Source organism: Patella vulgata, chromosome 2 (genome assembly GCF_932274485.2).
Source record: "Patella vulgata chromosome 2, xgPatVulg1.2, whole genome shotgun sequence".
NCBI classification, from domain to species: domain Eukaryota; kingdom Metazoa; phylum Mollusca; class Gastropoda; family Patellidae; genus Patella; species Patella vulgata.
This window is the reverse complement of record NC_065880.2, coordinates 79866589-79881124: the sequence shown is the minus strand read 5'-3', so window position 1 is coordinate 79881124 and position 14536 is coordinate 79866589. Positions and strand designations below refer to the sequence as shown.

Below are 14536 nucleotides of genomic sequence, written 5' to 3'. Positions count from 1 at the left end.
TTGATATTTTCCTAAAAAAATAAATGACGCATAGTGACTTTAATTTTATTATACATTTATAAATCGCATAATTCATTAAATATGCTAAATTAACTAAACTGAAATATCAATATTATGAATTTTATCCGATTGTGATGATAATTTAATCCGAGCCGAGGAAGCAATGGTGATTAGACGATGACTAAACGATTAGGTTCATTTGGACTAATCCTGTTACAGCCGATTATAGATAGGAATGATCATCCGGCCACTCCAAAATATTTAACGACATTTAGTTCTTGAGTCAATCGATCCCCGTCTACTTCAGTGTTAAAGAACAAATAGCTAAGGAAAAGAGTCATGAATAGATAATTTTCTAAACTCTGTAATTCGTCAAGAATACGAAGACATGGGATGCCAAGTCACGTATCGGTTGGTCTGTCTTTATTACGATAAACTACTGTCAAGCATTGTCCGCGACATGATCACGTGTGACCTCAGAGGTCATTTGGTAGCTCTTTGATTCAAACCTGGGGTGATTAATGATATCAAAGTATAAGAGAAAGGCAAACAGATTTTAAATTATTATATCTTCAAATAACGAGATTGTTTGTGGTAATTCGGGCCCAGTATTGACAGCCTCCTGCATAATCTCTAACCCTTGATTGACATTTTCAATGAGTTCCGTCCAATACCTAATATAGCTGTCCGCGATAAATGTTTATCTCCTTGCCCACATAACAAGGATATTCCTCAAATCCGACAGCCTACTTCACTCTCATCTGACCTAAAGATGAGAAAAAAAGCGAGCAGGTTGGATTCTGCGATCGGATTACGTGACTGCGCATGTTATTAAGCGATTTGACGTCATATTACATTGTTGTTTAAAGTTTTAACAAGGCTTCGACGCTTAATGTTTCTCTCTTTTTACGTAATTAATTCCAGCCTAAGTTTTTCATCATTAAAACTTTTCGCCTGACGAAGATAATTAAATTAAAACACAATAAAATCAATCGTTCATCGCGCTCAAATTTGTAAATATTTGTTTAAATTAAAATCTTATAGATTTGAGATTGACGGCAACCATTTACGTTTCTAGCATTTGTTCCAAATAGACGGAGTTTTGAGTGAATGTGTTCCGTGTTCTGGCCAATGCAGTGAAATGGTGTAGGTTTCTTTGCTTTGTTTTTTGTATTTTTGTGTGTGTGGATTTTTTTTTTTGGGGGGGGGGGCGAGGGGGCGTTTTGGCTTTGTAGCCTTTAGGTGTTATTTTGTTGGGATTATTTGGAGTTGTTTTGCTTGGGGTTATATTATTTAGTTTTACAAAATTGTTATTGTTACCTATGATGCTTTTCTAAGTTTTCAGAATTGTATTCAACTGTCGAATTTTAATTAAAATCATATCTAGCAGTAAATAGTACTATATTATTCAAAACCTAACTTATTCTATTACTAAGTTACAAAGTCTTCGCCATTTTTCGTGGCGGGGTGTTGATGTAATATTCAAACAAAGTTACATTTATCTTGACTGTTAGAAAAAGGCGATTCAAATTATAACAAAGCTGGATTATGACACCGAAAGTAGATGCCAATTCTAATAAAGACAAGAAATTTCGCTCTATTTTAATTAAAATGTTTAAAACATAATTATATCTGTTGAATAAATCGTTTGACAAAAGCTGGTTGTGTTGGTTGTTAGAAAGGATCGATTCGTATTTTCTATTTCTTTTTTTTTATTTTAGTAAAACTTTATTTTGTTACTGAATGTGGATGCCAAATCAAATACCATTAATAGGGAAAAAGAAAAACACCCTATTTCAATTCAAAACATCATTTTTATAAACTTAATCATATTTATAAAAATATTTGTTTTTACTGAATAAAGCACGTTGGTTGGTTGTTTTGGTTGTTAGAAAAGGGCGATCTTCTATTTTTTTTCAGTAAAACTCTATTTTGTCACCGGGAGGAGATGCCAGGTCTAACACAACCACACTATTTTAATTCTAAACATTGATTTATTAAAACATAATTATATTTATGAAAATATATGTTTACATTGAATAAAGCGCGTGAGAAATGTTGAAATACGATCCTTAACAATATTATTCTGTCTATAGTCCCAAGGTTTGTTATTTAGTTACAACGAATACAGAAATCAATTGTTCATGAATATGTATGAAGTGTTAATTGATATATCTAATGCATATTCATGAATAACTTACCTGAAGTAAATGAGACCCGAGTTCTTTTTCTAGACGAGTTCTTGGCGGTGTTCTGTGTCCCCACGCATCTCCCAAACCTGAAAGGAAAACAAACAAAATAAAAATTACACATTTATTTTAGTTCCAAATAAAACTATCATTAGTTTAAATTATTGTTAATTTATTAATTAGACAATTATAAGGATTTATAAAAATTATATTAGTAATCGAGACAGGTTTGGAAAGGTTTTGTTATGTAATTCATGTCGTATGTTTGAATAATTACATATGTTCAAGATACATTATGTAAGAGCTAAATTTACCAGTTGCTTGTCTTTTGTCTGATTTCAAATGTTATTTAAATAATTATTAAGACTTTTGTTCACATGATAAGCCCATAATCAACTCTCTAGACTATCGGTAGGCTTGTATATTAATTGGATTAGACTATCCACGGCATTTAATTTCTTAGTGTGGTATATAAATACATATTATGTTTTTTATGGATAGAGCGCTGATTCATTATATATAATTATCCTATTTAGATAGTACTCTATACACATGTAATACATATCATGTTCTCAATGGATAGAACGCTGATTCATTAATTAACATATGATTAATATAATTATTCTATTTACATAATACATATTCATATATATGTGCTTATTACTTATGTTAATTTATTTTATTTATTTAATAAGTGTCCTGTCGAAGGAAAATGGGATTTTATTGCACATTTTAAAAGGTTCAGTTATTATATCATTTCTAATATTAAAACCGTAAGTAATATACTATTGATAGAAAAACAACTACTTTAAGGGTTACCAAATGAAGATGATTAATATCCATCGTGGTCTGAATCCTATATGGGGGTGAGGGGGCTTCGTGTATTGACAAAATTAACTATTTTAACTTCTACAAATAACCGAAAAGTGTTATGAGGTGTTACATCATAATCTGGTTATATGAGAGTGTATGAGCTGTATATCAATATTAATGCCAATCACCTATTATAACTTTTACAAACAACCGAGAAGTGTTATGTGGTGTTACATCAGAATCTGGTTATATGGGAGTATATGAATGTATATCAATATTAATGTCAACCAACACCTTTAACTTTTACAGATAACCGAGAAGTGTTATGCGGTGTTACAATATAATCTGGTTAAATGGGAGTATTGTATATCAATATTAATGCCAATCAACTGCTTTAACGTTTACAAATAACTGTGAAGTGGTATCAGGTGTTACATCATAAACTGGAAGATTAATATATGGGAGTGTGAGTGTTGTATATCAGTATAAATGTATAGTGCGGAAAGGAATGCTGTTAGATAAAGTTTTAAAAAAAACATGGTCTATTAAAACGTCTGACATGTTGTTTATGATAGAAATATGTAAGTGAAATGAAATGGGGTTTGACGTCTTATTTTTCTGCACCGATTTGTTTAATGAAAACGGGCTTACGCCATGCAGTGTGCTGTGATGGAAATTTGCCAGGACAGCGGCGCTAAGGCCTACTCACGCAAATGTGTACACGGCACCTCGGTTTTTGGTACCATCCGAACGACTAGACACTGTCCTCGTTATGTTCTCAGAAAGGTAGCGCAGGGATCCATTAGATCAAATAGGTTCAGTTGGCATAAGACCGGCACTGCGTGGGGAATAAATAGTAGGCTGTATTTTGTTTTATCAAGTAGTTCTCAAAGCTGACAACTTCAATTGTACTTTTATAATTAAATCGATATTCCATAAATCTCAATATAAAAAAAAACCCAAACCCCGCCCCCAAAACATCAATATTATTCGTCACATTCTAAGATCTATTGGTCTATGTTAACATATTTTGCTGTACAAATATTATTTTTAATTTTAAACAGTCTTCGATGCATACTACAGCTATATAAACAAATTTGTAAAAGGGCATGGGTGGAGAAGAACCAAACGACCCATACACCAATCAATGTGATAACATACTCTTCGTAGTGTTTCGTTTGGTTTATACCAGACACATAGTAGAAAAACGAATTCTAGAATTTTGCGGGGGTTAATGTGCTACAATCACCAGACAGTCTGTGTGTACTTTTTCAAATTGATTCAATTAATTAAACAGTTCATTCACAGAACAATTGACGATTCAGACGATCAAATTTTAATTACCAAATCTGCATGACACTTGACTAATATTATGAATTTACGACTATCGAATTTCGGTACGGACACGACCGTATTACGACACTGATTAGAATAACCATATAAGGGAATTGTTATCTTATCGACTGGATTACAAGAGAAATCAACCGTCAAATTAGACATTTGTTGACCTGAGCCCACTTTGATCAACCGGTTGGTTTATTAAATGTATTTGCAGCTGGGAACTTTTGTAAAAGGATTTCTTTTCTCACCCTCTCCAAATTTTTATCTTGAACACTTTGTTGAAAGATGAAAAGGCCAGAAATCAGATACACGTTGCTCGACTAGATCGGCAGAAAATTTATTGGCGCGATTTCAGAGGTTATCGCCTGCCTCATCGTAAAACACCGTTCAGCAGACGAAGCAAGATGGCGGAAGACCTCCATGTTCCGAATGCCCCCTCCTATCTTCAATCTGAGTTTATGTTCGTTCTGGGCGAGAAGGCGATCAATCTCTCATGGAAGTACTTGGTTAAATGAGTTTTTTATTGTTCAGTTAGCACTCGCTCCTTATCATCGTCTTTAAAAACTATCGGTAAAAGTAAACGAAACTCAACGATACAAGACTTCATTGATAACCTTTCGGCTTCCAGAAAATATGACTGACAGAGAATACTTAAATACCCGGCACTTGTATACTTACCAATTAATCCTAGTTGTTTGTTTCATAAACTAACGTTTAATATAGCCCCCAGGCCTGTATACCTATTCCCACCAGGGGTTTTCAGTGTTTAATTTTAAATAAATTATAACAAATACTTATGGAAGAATAATTACTAATTCATTCAAAAAGTATTTTTTACTGCAAAAATATTAATTATGACCTTCTACACGTTACAACGGTTTCAATATTTAATGTTAAATATAATATAACACAATTACTAATTTTTTTGTGCGACATTACGAAGATTATGATGTTTTTATTTTACAGGATTTAAAACCTAATCACAATTTTTTGTATTTGTTCATCCACGTAACAAGGAGTAAGGTCGCTCGTCTATCCTCTTTGGTATTCTCAGGTTTCCCCCTACTGCTAAAAATCCCAAGTGAATTATTGAAATAAAATTGAACCATTTAAGTCCCGAAATGTCTAGTAGACGTTAAACCACCCCCACCCCACCCCCTCTCTCTCTCTCTCTCTCTCTCACACAATGATTTTGAGACTAACATATGGTATTTTAGCCGAGAAATATTGACATACCGTCGTGTGAGCTAGAGAGTACATCAAGATAATATAAACAGCTAGTAATATACACTCCAATATTTCAATCTTATTTCTCTGTTTATTTTACAGCCTTTTATCGACTGGTCTTCTATACGATGTTGACTCAGTCTTTATCTATCACATTTCTTGCCTAGTAAAGATGTATAACTTGGTCAGATGGCAGGAAAAACCCGCAACAAAATATAGTTATATGTATACAGGACATAGATTTAAGACAATTCTGAAAGGACGGTAGAACTATCAGTGGTTCGAGAAGAACACAATGAGACAAGAAAAGTTGGAAACAACGGATTTCATGATTTAAGACTTGATTTGACTATCGTTGGTAAAATAAAAATATATCAACATTTATAAAGGGCATACACATAAAATTTTAAAAGTTTCTAATGCGTTGCTCGTTTCAGAGTTCTTACTAATTATTTCTTTCACAATGGATTTAGGAACAGAAATTTGTTGAGCTGGTATATTTTTTCTGGAATTTTGAAAACCATAATTCTAGAGGAAGTCGATTCCATAAATATGATGCAGTATACGACAAATCTCCAGGTGAACAAGAGATGGTTCAATTTTATTTCAATAATTCGCTTGCGCTTAGGGGTCGTTAGCAGTGGGAGAAAACCCACGAGGTTGGACAGGAGATCCTACCCCTCATCACATACAATCGTGGAATCGAAACAACGCCAGTTGATTCAATGACAGACCTTCTGATACAGCGCACACGCGCTAACTATTCGGCCATACCCCCCCCCCACCCCAGGTGAACAAAATAAATATAGAAAGTAAATAAGAACAACAGGTGTTAAACTATTTGTTTATTTGATTAGTGATTAGAGGAGAATATTTGAAGATCAAGGGTCCTTCTAATCATCTAGGTAAATCTTGTCATATCAAATTCTAGGCGTAGTCTTTAATATCTAAATTACTTCCAATCTCTCATGTAATGTATACACACCGGGTCGATTGTTGGATTGCTATCTTAACTATAGTCTTAGTTTTTGAATTCTTTAATTCATGGGGGCCGCGGTGGCTCAGTGATTTAGACCTGACAAGGACAGTGTTTAGTCGTCTGGATGTGACGAAAACCCGAGGTCCTGAGTACACATAGGCGTGCACGTGAAATAACCCCAGACAGTTTGAATTCGAAGGATGCCCGATCAAAATTTCCCTCATGGTGCAGAAAAGTAGGACGTTAAACCCCATTTTATTTCCTTTTTGAAAGACTATATCATCATACGTGCTTGAAAACACAATGCAATTTGAATGTTGAATGTAATACAACATTTAATACCTCGGCTGATCGAGTGTTTGATTATAATTAGTGAATAAAGTACTGGATAATCCGGTCCATTTTACTGTTTCCATGGTTATAGTTACATCATAGTTTATCCACGTGTGTAATTTATAGTCAACATACGATTAGAACATCTCCAGATCAGGTATCAACCATCTTTGTTTTCCCTATATAATAGTTCCCTCTGTGTGCTCCTCACTACCATTGTCCGCTCCAAGATTTTGAAATACTATTTAGTTTATTTTGACGATCAATTACACCTTAAATTGTCTCGCAAATGCGCGTCTACTGGGTCAGATCTGACAAACATTTTCAAATTTTAACGCTGTATGCGAAATACGATGCTTAATTTACGAGATGATCGGGAAATGTTTGAACAAGGGCTTAGGTATAAAGGCGAACTTCTTTCTAGACCCATTGAAAGGCTATCATGTTCTTCAGCTATGTTTGCTAATTCAGAGCACAAGTAGCCCAGGTATTGCAGGAATCTAAGCTCGAGAGACAAGGTGGTGACCAAACAACAACATCTTGTCGTTAGAGGGCAGCACTCATCACGTTTCGTCACCACCCATGGCGTCACCGACAGGCACCGAGAGCAGATATCCACAATCAAAGTTTACGAATGATGCACCGAATGCTTACAGTGTATTGTTACAACCATCTAGTTAGAGATAGTGCGTCATTATTCCAAACATTCTACATATTTACATTGTCATTACTAAGTTGAATTTTTAAAAAAAAGACTGAACTTGTGGTTTATATGAGCCATTTGAACATTTTTAGAAAATTTACAGTACAACCCCCAGTGATATCGTACACGAGCAGCCGATTTCATTTTTATTCTTCAAAAGTCTGACTGAGGTTGTGTACATTTTAATCTTAAAAAGGGCCATTATCAATTGTATCCCCCTGTTGTAGTGAATGTGATATGATAACTTGTACCTTGATTCGCAAATCGACACATTTTGATTGTGAGATTTTAAATGTTAATCCTATAAATAAAAAAAATTATTCTATCGATTTTGTCTCTCTGGAATCTGCGGCTGCGCCCGAAACTGCAGCCTAGTTGGCCTAATGATACCATTGACCCTGTTTATATGATAACCTTTTAGCTAACAGGTTAAGATAAACGATATTTATGTTTTATTTTTGTGTATGTTTTATTTTTGTTAATCATAAATAGCTTTGTGTACATTTTGTTAATCATAAATAGCTGTTTACATTTTGTTAATCATAAATAGCTTAGTGTACATTTTGTTAATCATAAATAGCTGTTTACATTTTGTTAATTATAAACAGCTTTGTCTAAATTTTGTTATTCATAAATAGCTGTTTACATTTGTTATTCATAAATAGCATTGTGAACATTTTGTAATTCATAAATAGCATGTCTACATTTTGTTAATCATAAATAATTTGTGTACATTTTGTTTAGCTTAACTATAAATAGCTCTGCCCATGATGTTTAATTGGATAATGGGCCCTTTTATAGGATCTATTAAGAAATCTATCAAAAGAAACTCTTCTTGCGCTGCCTCCTCTATAAAATAACAAATGTGAAAAGCGCTTTGTATCTTTGTATTCAGATTTAAATAGTATGACAATTAGAATCAGCAACCCCTCCTTCAAGTTAAATTTCACGTCTACGTGTGTAAAAATCGAATTTGAATTCCTTTAGATAAAACAAAAAATCCAAATCGACAACGAAATGATCATTCACCCTGTCTATAAAAAAACACTACATTGTATCAAATGTTACTGAGTTGAATGTCTTATTTCTAATCACGATTTCGAGTATAAAAACTGTCTAATTCCCTTGTTGACTCCCAATAGAATCACAGTTGATGATCTTCATGGTTGGCTATAAAAGAGTTTGATCTTTTTATTCTCGTGAAAAGTAGTTGACTTTAGTCTTTTGCAACCGTCTGTCAATGGCCGTCTTTGCTTATTGTATAACAGAATGAAATAGATAAAGGGCTATTATTTTGTGGAATGTTACACAGAGACGACAGAAGGCAAACTAACTGATCAATTGTCGCTTGTTTCAGGCCTATGATTGTTTGTCTAATTACATAACAGTTGAGAAAAGTTTGATTTAGGCCAAACAATGTTTTTTTTTTTAGTTCTTCCGGACTTTGATCAATAATTTAGTTAAAATTTAAAAACTTAAAACGTTCGAGACGAAGAACTAAATACTCTTGTGCAATGTTTTGTTAAAATTTCAAAAATTAAATATTTGTAATTAAAAGCTTTTGAGACGAGCTGCTAAGTACTTTTTGTTTTTCAATGATTTTTTTGTTTGTTTTGCTTTGTTGAAGAAATTGAAGGCAGAATTTCGATAGGTGTTACCAGAAAACAGAAACTGAAATTGGTTTGGCCTTACTGGAGTCTCCCTCGTTACATTGGTCAACATTAGGTGTGAAACTGACTCTTTAGTTCAGTGATGTAATATTAAAATATTTACTAATTGTAAACTCTCGATTTGATCCTGTCTCTCGACAATCTTCCTTGTTAATATAATAATATTTGTGGAGATACTAGGGTGTAGAGGCACTTATAGATTGGGCATCAGGAAAACATCTTGGGAAGATTTGCAAGAAGTGCATAAATATCAAGATGGCCAATGACATAAAGCAAATGGTGGTGAATTTAAGTCAATACCGTAGGTGAAAACTCGATATAAATTTATTACAGCCGCTGATCGTCAGTTGGGAATTTTGAATCTATTACAAACAATACTATTGTGCAACTTAAATCTAAAAACAAATCAGTCCAAAAAATCAGTCCCAAAATAGCTCAATTCAGTTGAGTGATGAATTTTAGATATATATTCTCTGCAGATGATATAACAGTGCCCACTAGAAGTGTTTGGTCAAATCTTTTGATGGGCGTCTGATATTTTGCATAATTTTTAGCGTGGATTAGATTCTGTCCGATAACAGCGGGACCGATGACTTTAAGCTTGTTGATTATTTCATTGTACCAAAGCCTTACCAATTTAAAAAAAACAACATAATATGTAAAATGTAACCAAACTGTCAAAATAATAGCCTAACTGATGTAACTTATAGAATTGATATGCAACAGTTATTCCAACAACAGAACAAACGTAACTAAAAAAAGGGCTTGTCTTTGACATCTATTTACAAAAACTCCTACGGCCTAACATTTCCAAAATAGACGCATATACGCTATATATAAATACCCAATAAAGGTATCATTGTGTTCCGCCCTATCTGTAATCTTGATGAACTGTTACCACTCGATCAGATACGCTGTAAGTGTAAATATGTTAAGGTTGAACGTAAACTCTTGTTAATCATCATATTACCACTTTTAAAATATATTTCATCGATTTATGGTTTCAGTAAATCGTTGAATTAAAGAGGGGATAACTGCGATATTGTAAAAGTTGAATCTTTAATAGGAATATCAAAATGGTTCAATTCCGTTCAGTATTTGCAAAGATATGGTGACAATTTATCAACATTTGGCATGCAACACAGATGAGTGAGCGCCATTTATGATTTTTGCTTTATAATACGATTGAATTCTAGTTTATATTTTGATTTCGTAATTAAATGTTCAATAATCACTGTGGGTATATTTTAGCGTGTATGAAACATGCATTATGTTAGATGTAGAAAGAGAGCTTGTCGTTCTTGCTATGATAGTTCAGTTCCCACATAGATAATTAAAAAAATGAATATTTGAAAATTTCATTTACAATACTTTATTCTGAGCCAAGTTATCACTGTTTGTAGTTTTGACAAGATGTGTGCATTTATTGTTTATTATCGTAACCACGGTACTGGTATATTCGATACTTCGCCTCGCTTCTCCATTTTTAAATTAAATCATTAACTGGACAAACCGTTCTAATCTACTTAACATCGGAGCCATCCGATGCCCCAGGGAGTTGATTATGGTCTTGTCATGTTAATAAATGTCTAATTAATAAATAACATTTAAAGCCTAAAGAAAGACCTACAATAGGCAGTTTTAGCTCTTGAATAATGTAACTTTAAGCTATGAAACATTAGACACTGTCCGAAATTATCTAAAACAAAAAAATCAGTTACTTTAATTTGTTTTACCCACTACCGGAAGTTGTTTATCATAATTTATATTAGACACCCATAAAATTATATAAATATATAAAAATCAAAATAATAATTTCAATTAACATCTAAAAAAAGTGAAATGGTTCGAAAGCAGTTATTTCTTTCGCCGAAATTTATAAATCAAATTGTTGAAGTTTGTAGACTTGTGGCATTACTAAAGCTTCAACGCCCAAAGTGTTGAGAGATTTTTGAAGAAAAACTTTTGACATTAAACCTTTCAGCAAGGAGGGGTAGGAAAAAACACACACACGAGGGCGTTAATATGACAACCCTAGCTATCACAACCAAACATAGATTCCATTTACAGAATCGAAGAATTTTATCTTGACTAATGGTTTTAAAGTCGGCGACCGAGATAAAAGCTGAACATTAACAAGATCCCCACTTGCTTACGATGTAAGGCCGCAATATTTTAGTGTGCCTATTTCGGGCTGTTAACATATATCCTACATTGGTCACATTAAATCCCAAACGGCTCACAGAACGTCAGTCATTTAATTAAGTGATGCAGCTTTTGAAAAGAGTCCGCGTAAAAGCACGTGGTATGTTTTTATTCTGAATCAAGCATCAATGACCTCATCGTCGTTTCAGTCAATACATTTGAGTGAATTAATTGGATTTGGAGCTGACGCCATGTGAATGGGACGGATGTGAAAATAACTAAATATTCATTACTGGATAATAAATCTAATAATATGGTTATTTCTTAGTCTCAAAACATCGTTTAGTGCTAGCTTTCAAAGGAAGAGGTATCTTTAAATACCGAGATGCCAGTTAACGAGACGATCCAACGGTTGAGAGGAAGTACCGTTATTCCTAGCTCATTAGTAAAACTGTAGGAAAAGTGTTTGGCCGGCAGGATGGCCCGAGTCACTCTAATTGTCTTCAAACTTCTGCCCATTATCAAAAACCTCTTCGATTTTCACTTTCCTCTGGTTTAAAGGAGAGCTAGACTTTTGCTGCATTGGTTTCTACAGTTGAATTAGCGGTAAAAACGAAGGTTTTGGCAAGTCAACAGGGTGTAGAAGAGCCACTTCTAATCGCGATTAATAGAGTCTTCATTACCAAGCTTCTTAGTCTGGATCGCCTTCAGCTAATCTTAGTCCATTACTTCAACTCGGCACTCAGCAAAAGCTATTTTCACATTTGTTACATATCATTTCATCTTCCGCAAAATTTAGCACAGAGTTTGGTTTAAAACGGTCAAATTAAGATTAATGACAGCAAAAAGGGTTCACGGGAATCGATGGAGAAATAGCTAAGCACGTTTATCTTGTTTTATTTTTTATTTTTTTATTTTTTTAAAAAAAACAAAAAAAAACCAGTTATGTTTCTAAAGCAGAAAACGATGTTACAAATGAATTTTAATGGTTTTCTTGAACTTATAGTTGAATGATGCCGGGAACGGTTACAAGATCCAGGTCACAATACTGCCGATGATAACCGCTATATTAGATCGGGTTGATTGTGACCAGTTACTAAACTGAAACTTGGAAGAAATGAAGACTGGTATACACCTATACTAAACTTACGCTATATCTGTCTACAATTAGCCCCACTTGAGAATAGACACTAAGCTAGTTGACCGACATTTTAGTTCCTAATTCGACGATTTTCGTTGAAAAAATTGTTCCAGGACAGCGCTGCTACGACCTATTCTTAATTCGAATATACGAGCTACCAGACGCTGTTCCTCTTCAACCCCTTCTCCAGCATCACTGACAATGGAGAAACCCCGTCGGATAATCCGAGGAACGAACTGTACCAAGAACATTGAATAACCGTTGTATATTGAAATGATATATATGGAAATTCCTCCTGGAACAGACTAGTATGTCATCTGATACAAGCCGAATCGTTAATGGAAGCTACGGATATATCTTTAACAGAGTGTTCAAATTATCTTTGCCAAATCATCTGAATTACAGCAAAGCCGTATCTACCACGAAGGAAAGCAACTAAAATTGTATTTTATGACATTATATATCTTTAGCGTGTTTTGTAATAATAAGCACAAAACCCATAATTTATTTTCATAAGTCAATGGCCAATAACACGACTAGAAAAGGTGGTTATTTTTTGGGTGAAATTTGTTATCTGAGGGTTTGGCACGTGCCGAATGTTATTTAGAATGGATGTATCTCAAACTTAACAACCTAAGTCAATAATCAAAATAATATTTTCAATTATTTAGAACAGCGAGTGTAATAATTACAAAATCACATGTTTTGGGTTCCCTTTAAAAAATAAGTTTTCAGTACGGATGGCCAGGGCAACTCGACATGTTAGAATAATTTCTTTTAAATTTTTCATGTATTCAAGAATCGGAATGGGGGCCTAACATCCGGATTTTTTACACAAACTGAGTTAATGAAGACAAGAGTATTTTGTTTTGAATTTTCATTTTTTCAGAAAATGAAATGGGGTTTATCGTCCTGTTTTTCCTGTACGAACTGGTATATTGAACACGGACATACACAATGCAGAGTATCATTAGTAACTATTTGTCCGGATAGAGGCGTGTTCGTGTACTCTACCAAACTTCACGGTTGTTTGACGTGTAGACGGGACACCTACACGGGACACATCTACACGGGACACCGGTGTTTCGTCACCCAGCGCTTTACTCACACTGCGCCATAAAACTTGTAATACATAGAACTTTTAAAATTACAGTACAAACTATCGTTTGTCTATTTCGTTGTATAGAGTGTCGATGTCGTATACAGATAAGCGTGGAGGTTGTCGTACACGGAGAGGAGTATACTTAAAATATTTGATACCAATTCTCAGCCACCAGACCTGTTGAGATAACTGACACCCTTTTATGTATATCAGTATCAATATTTCATACAATAATCCCACAAGTGGACTTTATGAGTTTATTGTTGCATGTTTATATAACTAAATTTCGCATCTGAGTTCGTCCCTTCGTTTATTCTATTTTACATTAACTCCACCGAGAAGAAAAATTACTGTACAGATTTTCAATAGCTGAATAAACAGACAAGAAATATGAAAAAGGGGCAATATTGACCGGTATTGTATGTACAAATATAAGGAAAGACAGGGCTGGGCGTGGTACTCAGAGAGCGCATGAAGCTAATGATTACAGTATGAAAAGATGGTGGGAACTTGTCATTATATTCTCCTACAAGTCCGTTCAATATATATATTTGTTTCTCCCCCCTAGACGAAAAACAAGTCGCCGGCTGCAAATATTACTCTATTCTTGATTCAAACAAGGTGATGAATGGCCGAGTGGCTCGAGTCATTGTTACTGAGAAAATCGTCTTTCTGTTCAAATTGTTGACTTTCTTTCAACTGCTAGTTAAACGAAACGAATCCTAAAAGATCGATCTTTCTTCGCCGCTTTTATACTTATGCATCCGTTCTCAATAACAAATTCAACTCGGTTTCTTTCAAAAGGAAGAAAATTCTACTTAAATAAAATTTTCTCGAGTGGCAAGTCCACTTTCTCAAAACTATTTTAAAAAATTCTTCTCACTTTAATTTTT

General features: G+C 34.0%; 1 protein-coding gene across 2 annotated transcripts in view; it reads right to left on the bottom strand.

The window, feature by feature from the left end:
• The window catches only part of LOC126809917 (single-minded homolog 1), a 147135-nt gene that overhangs the window by 12552 nt on the left and 120047 nt on the right, over nucleotides 1-14536 (bottom strand). For both annotated transcript variants that reach the window (XM_050534782.2, XM_050534783.2), the window contains exon 4: nucleotides 2202-2278. In XM_050534782.2, the coding sequence (XP_050390739.1) occupies nucleotides 2202-2278 (77 nt within the window). The remainder of the gene's footprint in view (nucleotides 1-2201; nucleotides 2279-14536) is intronic.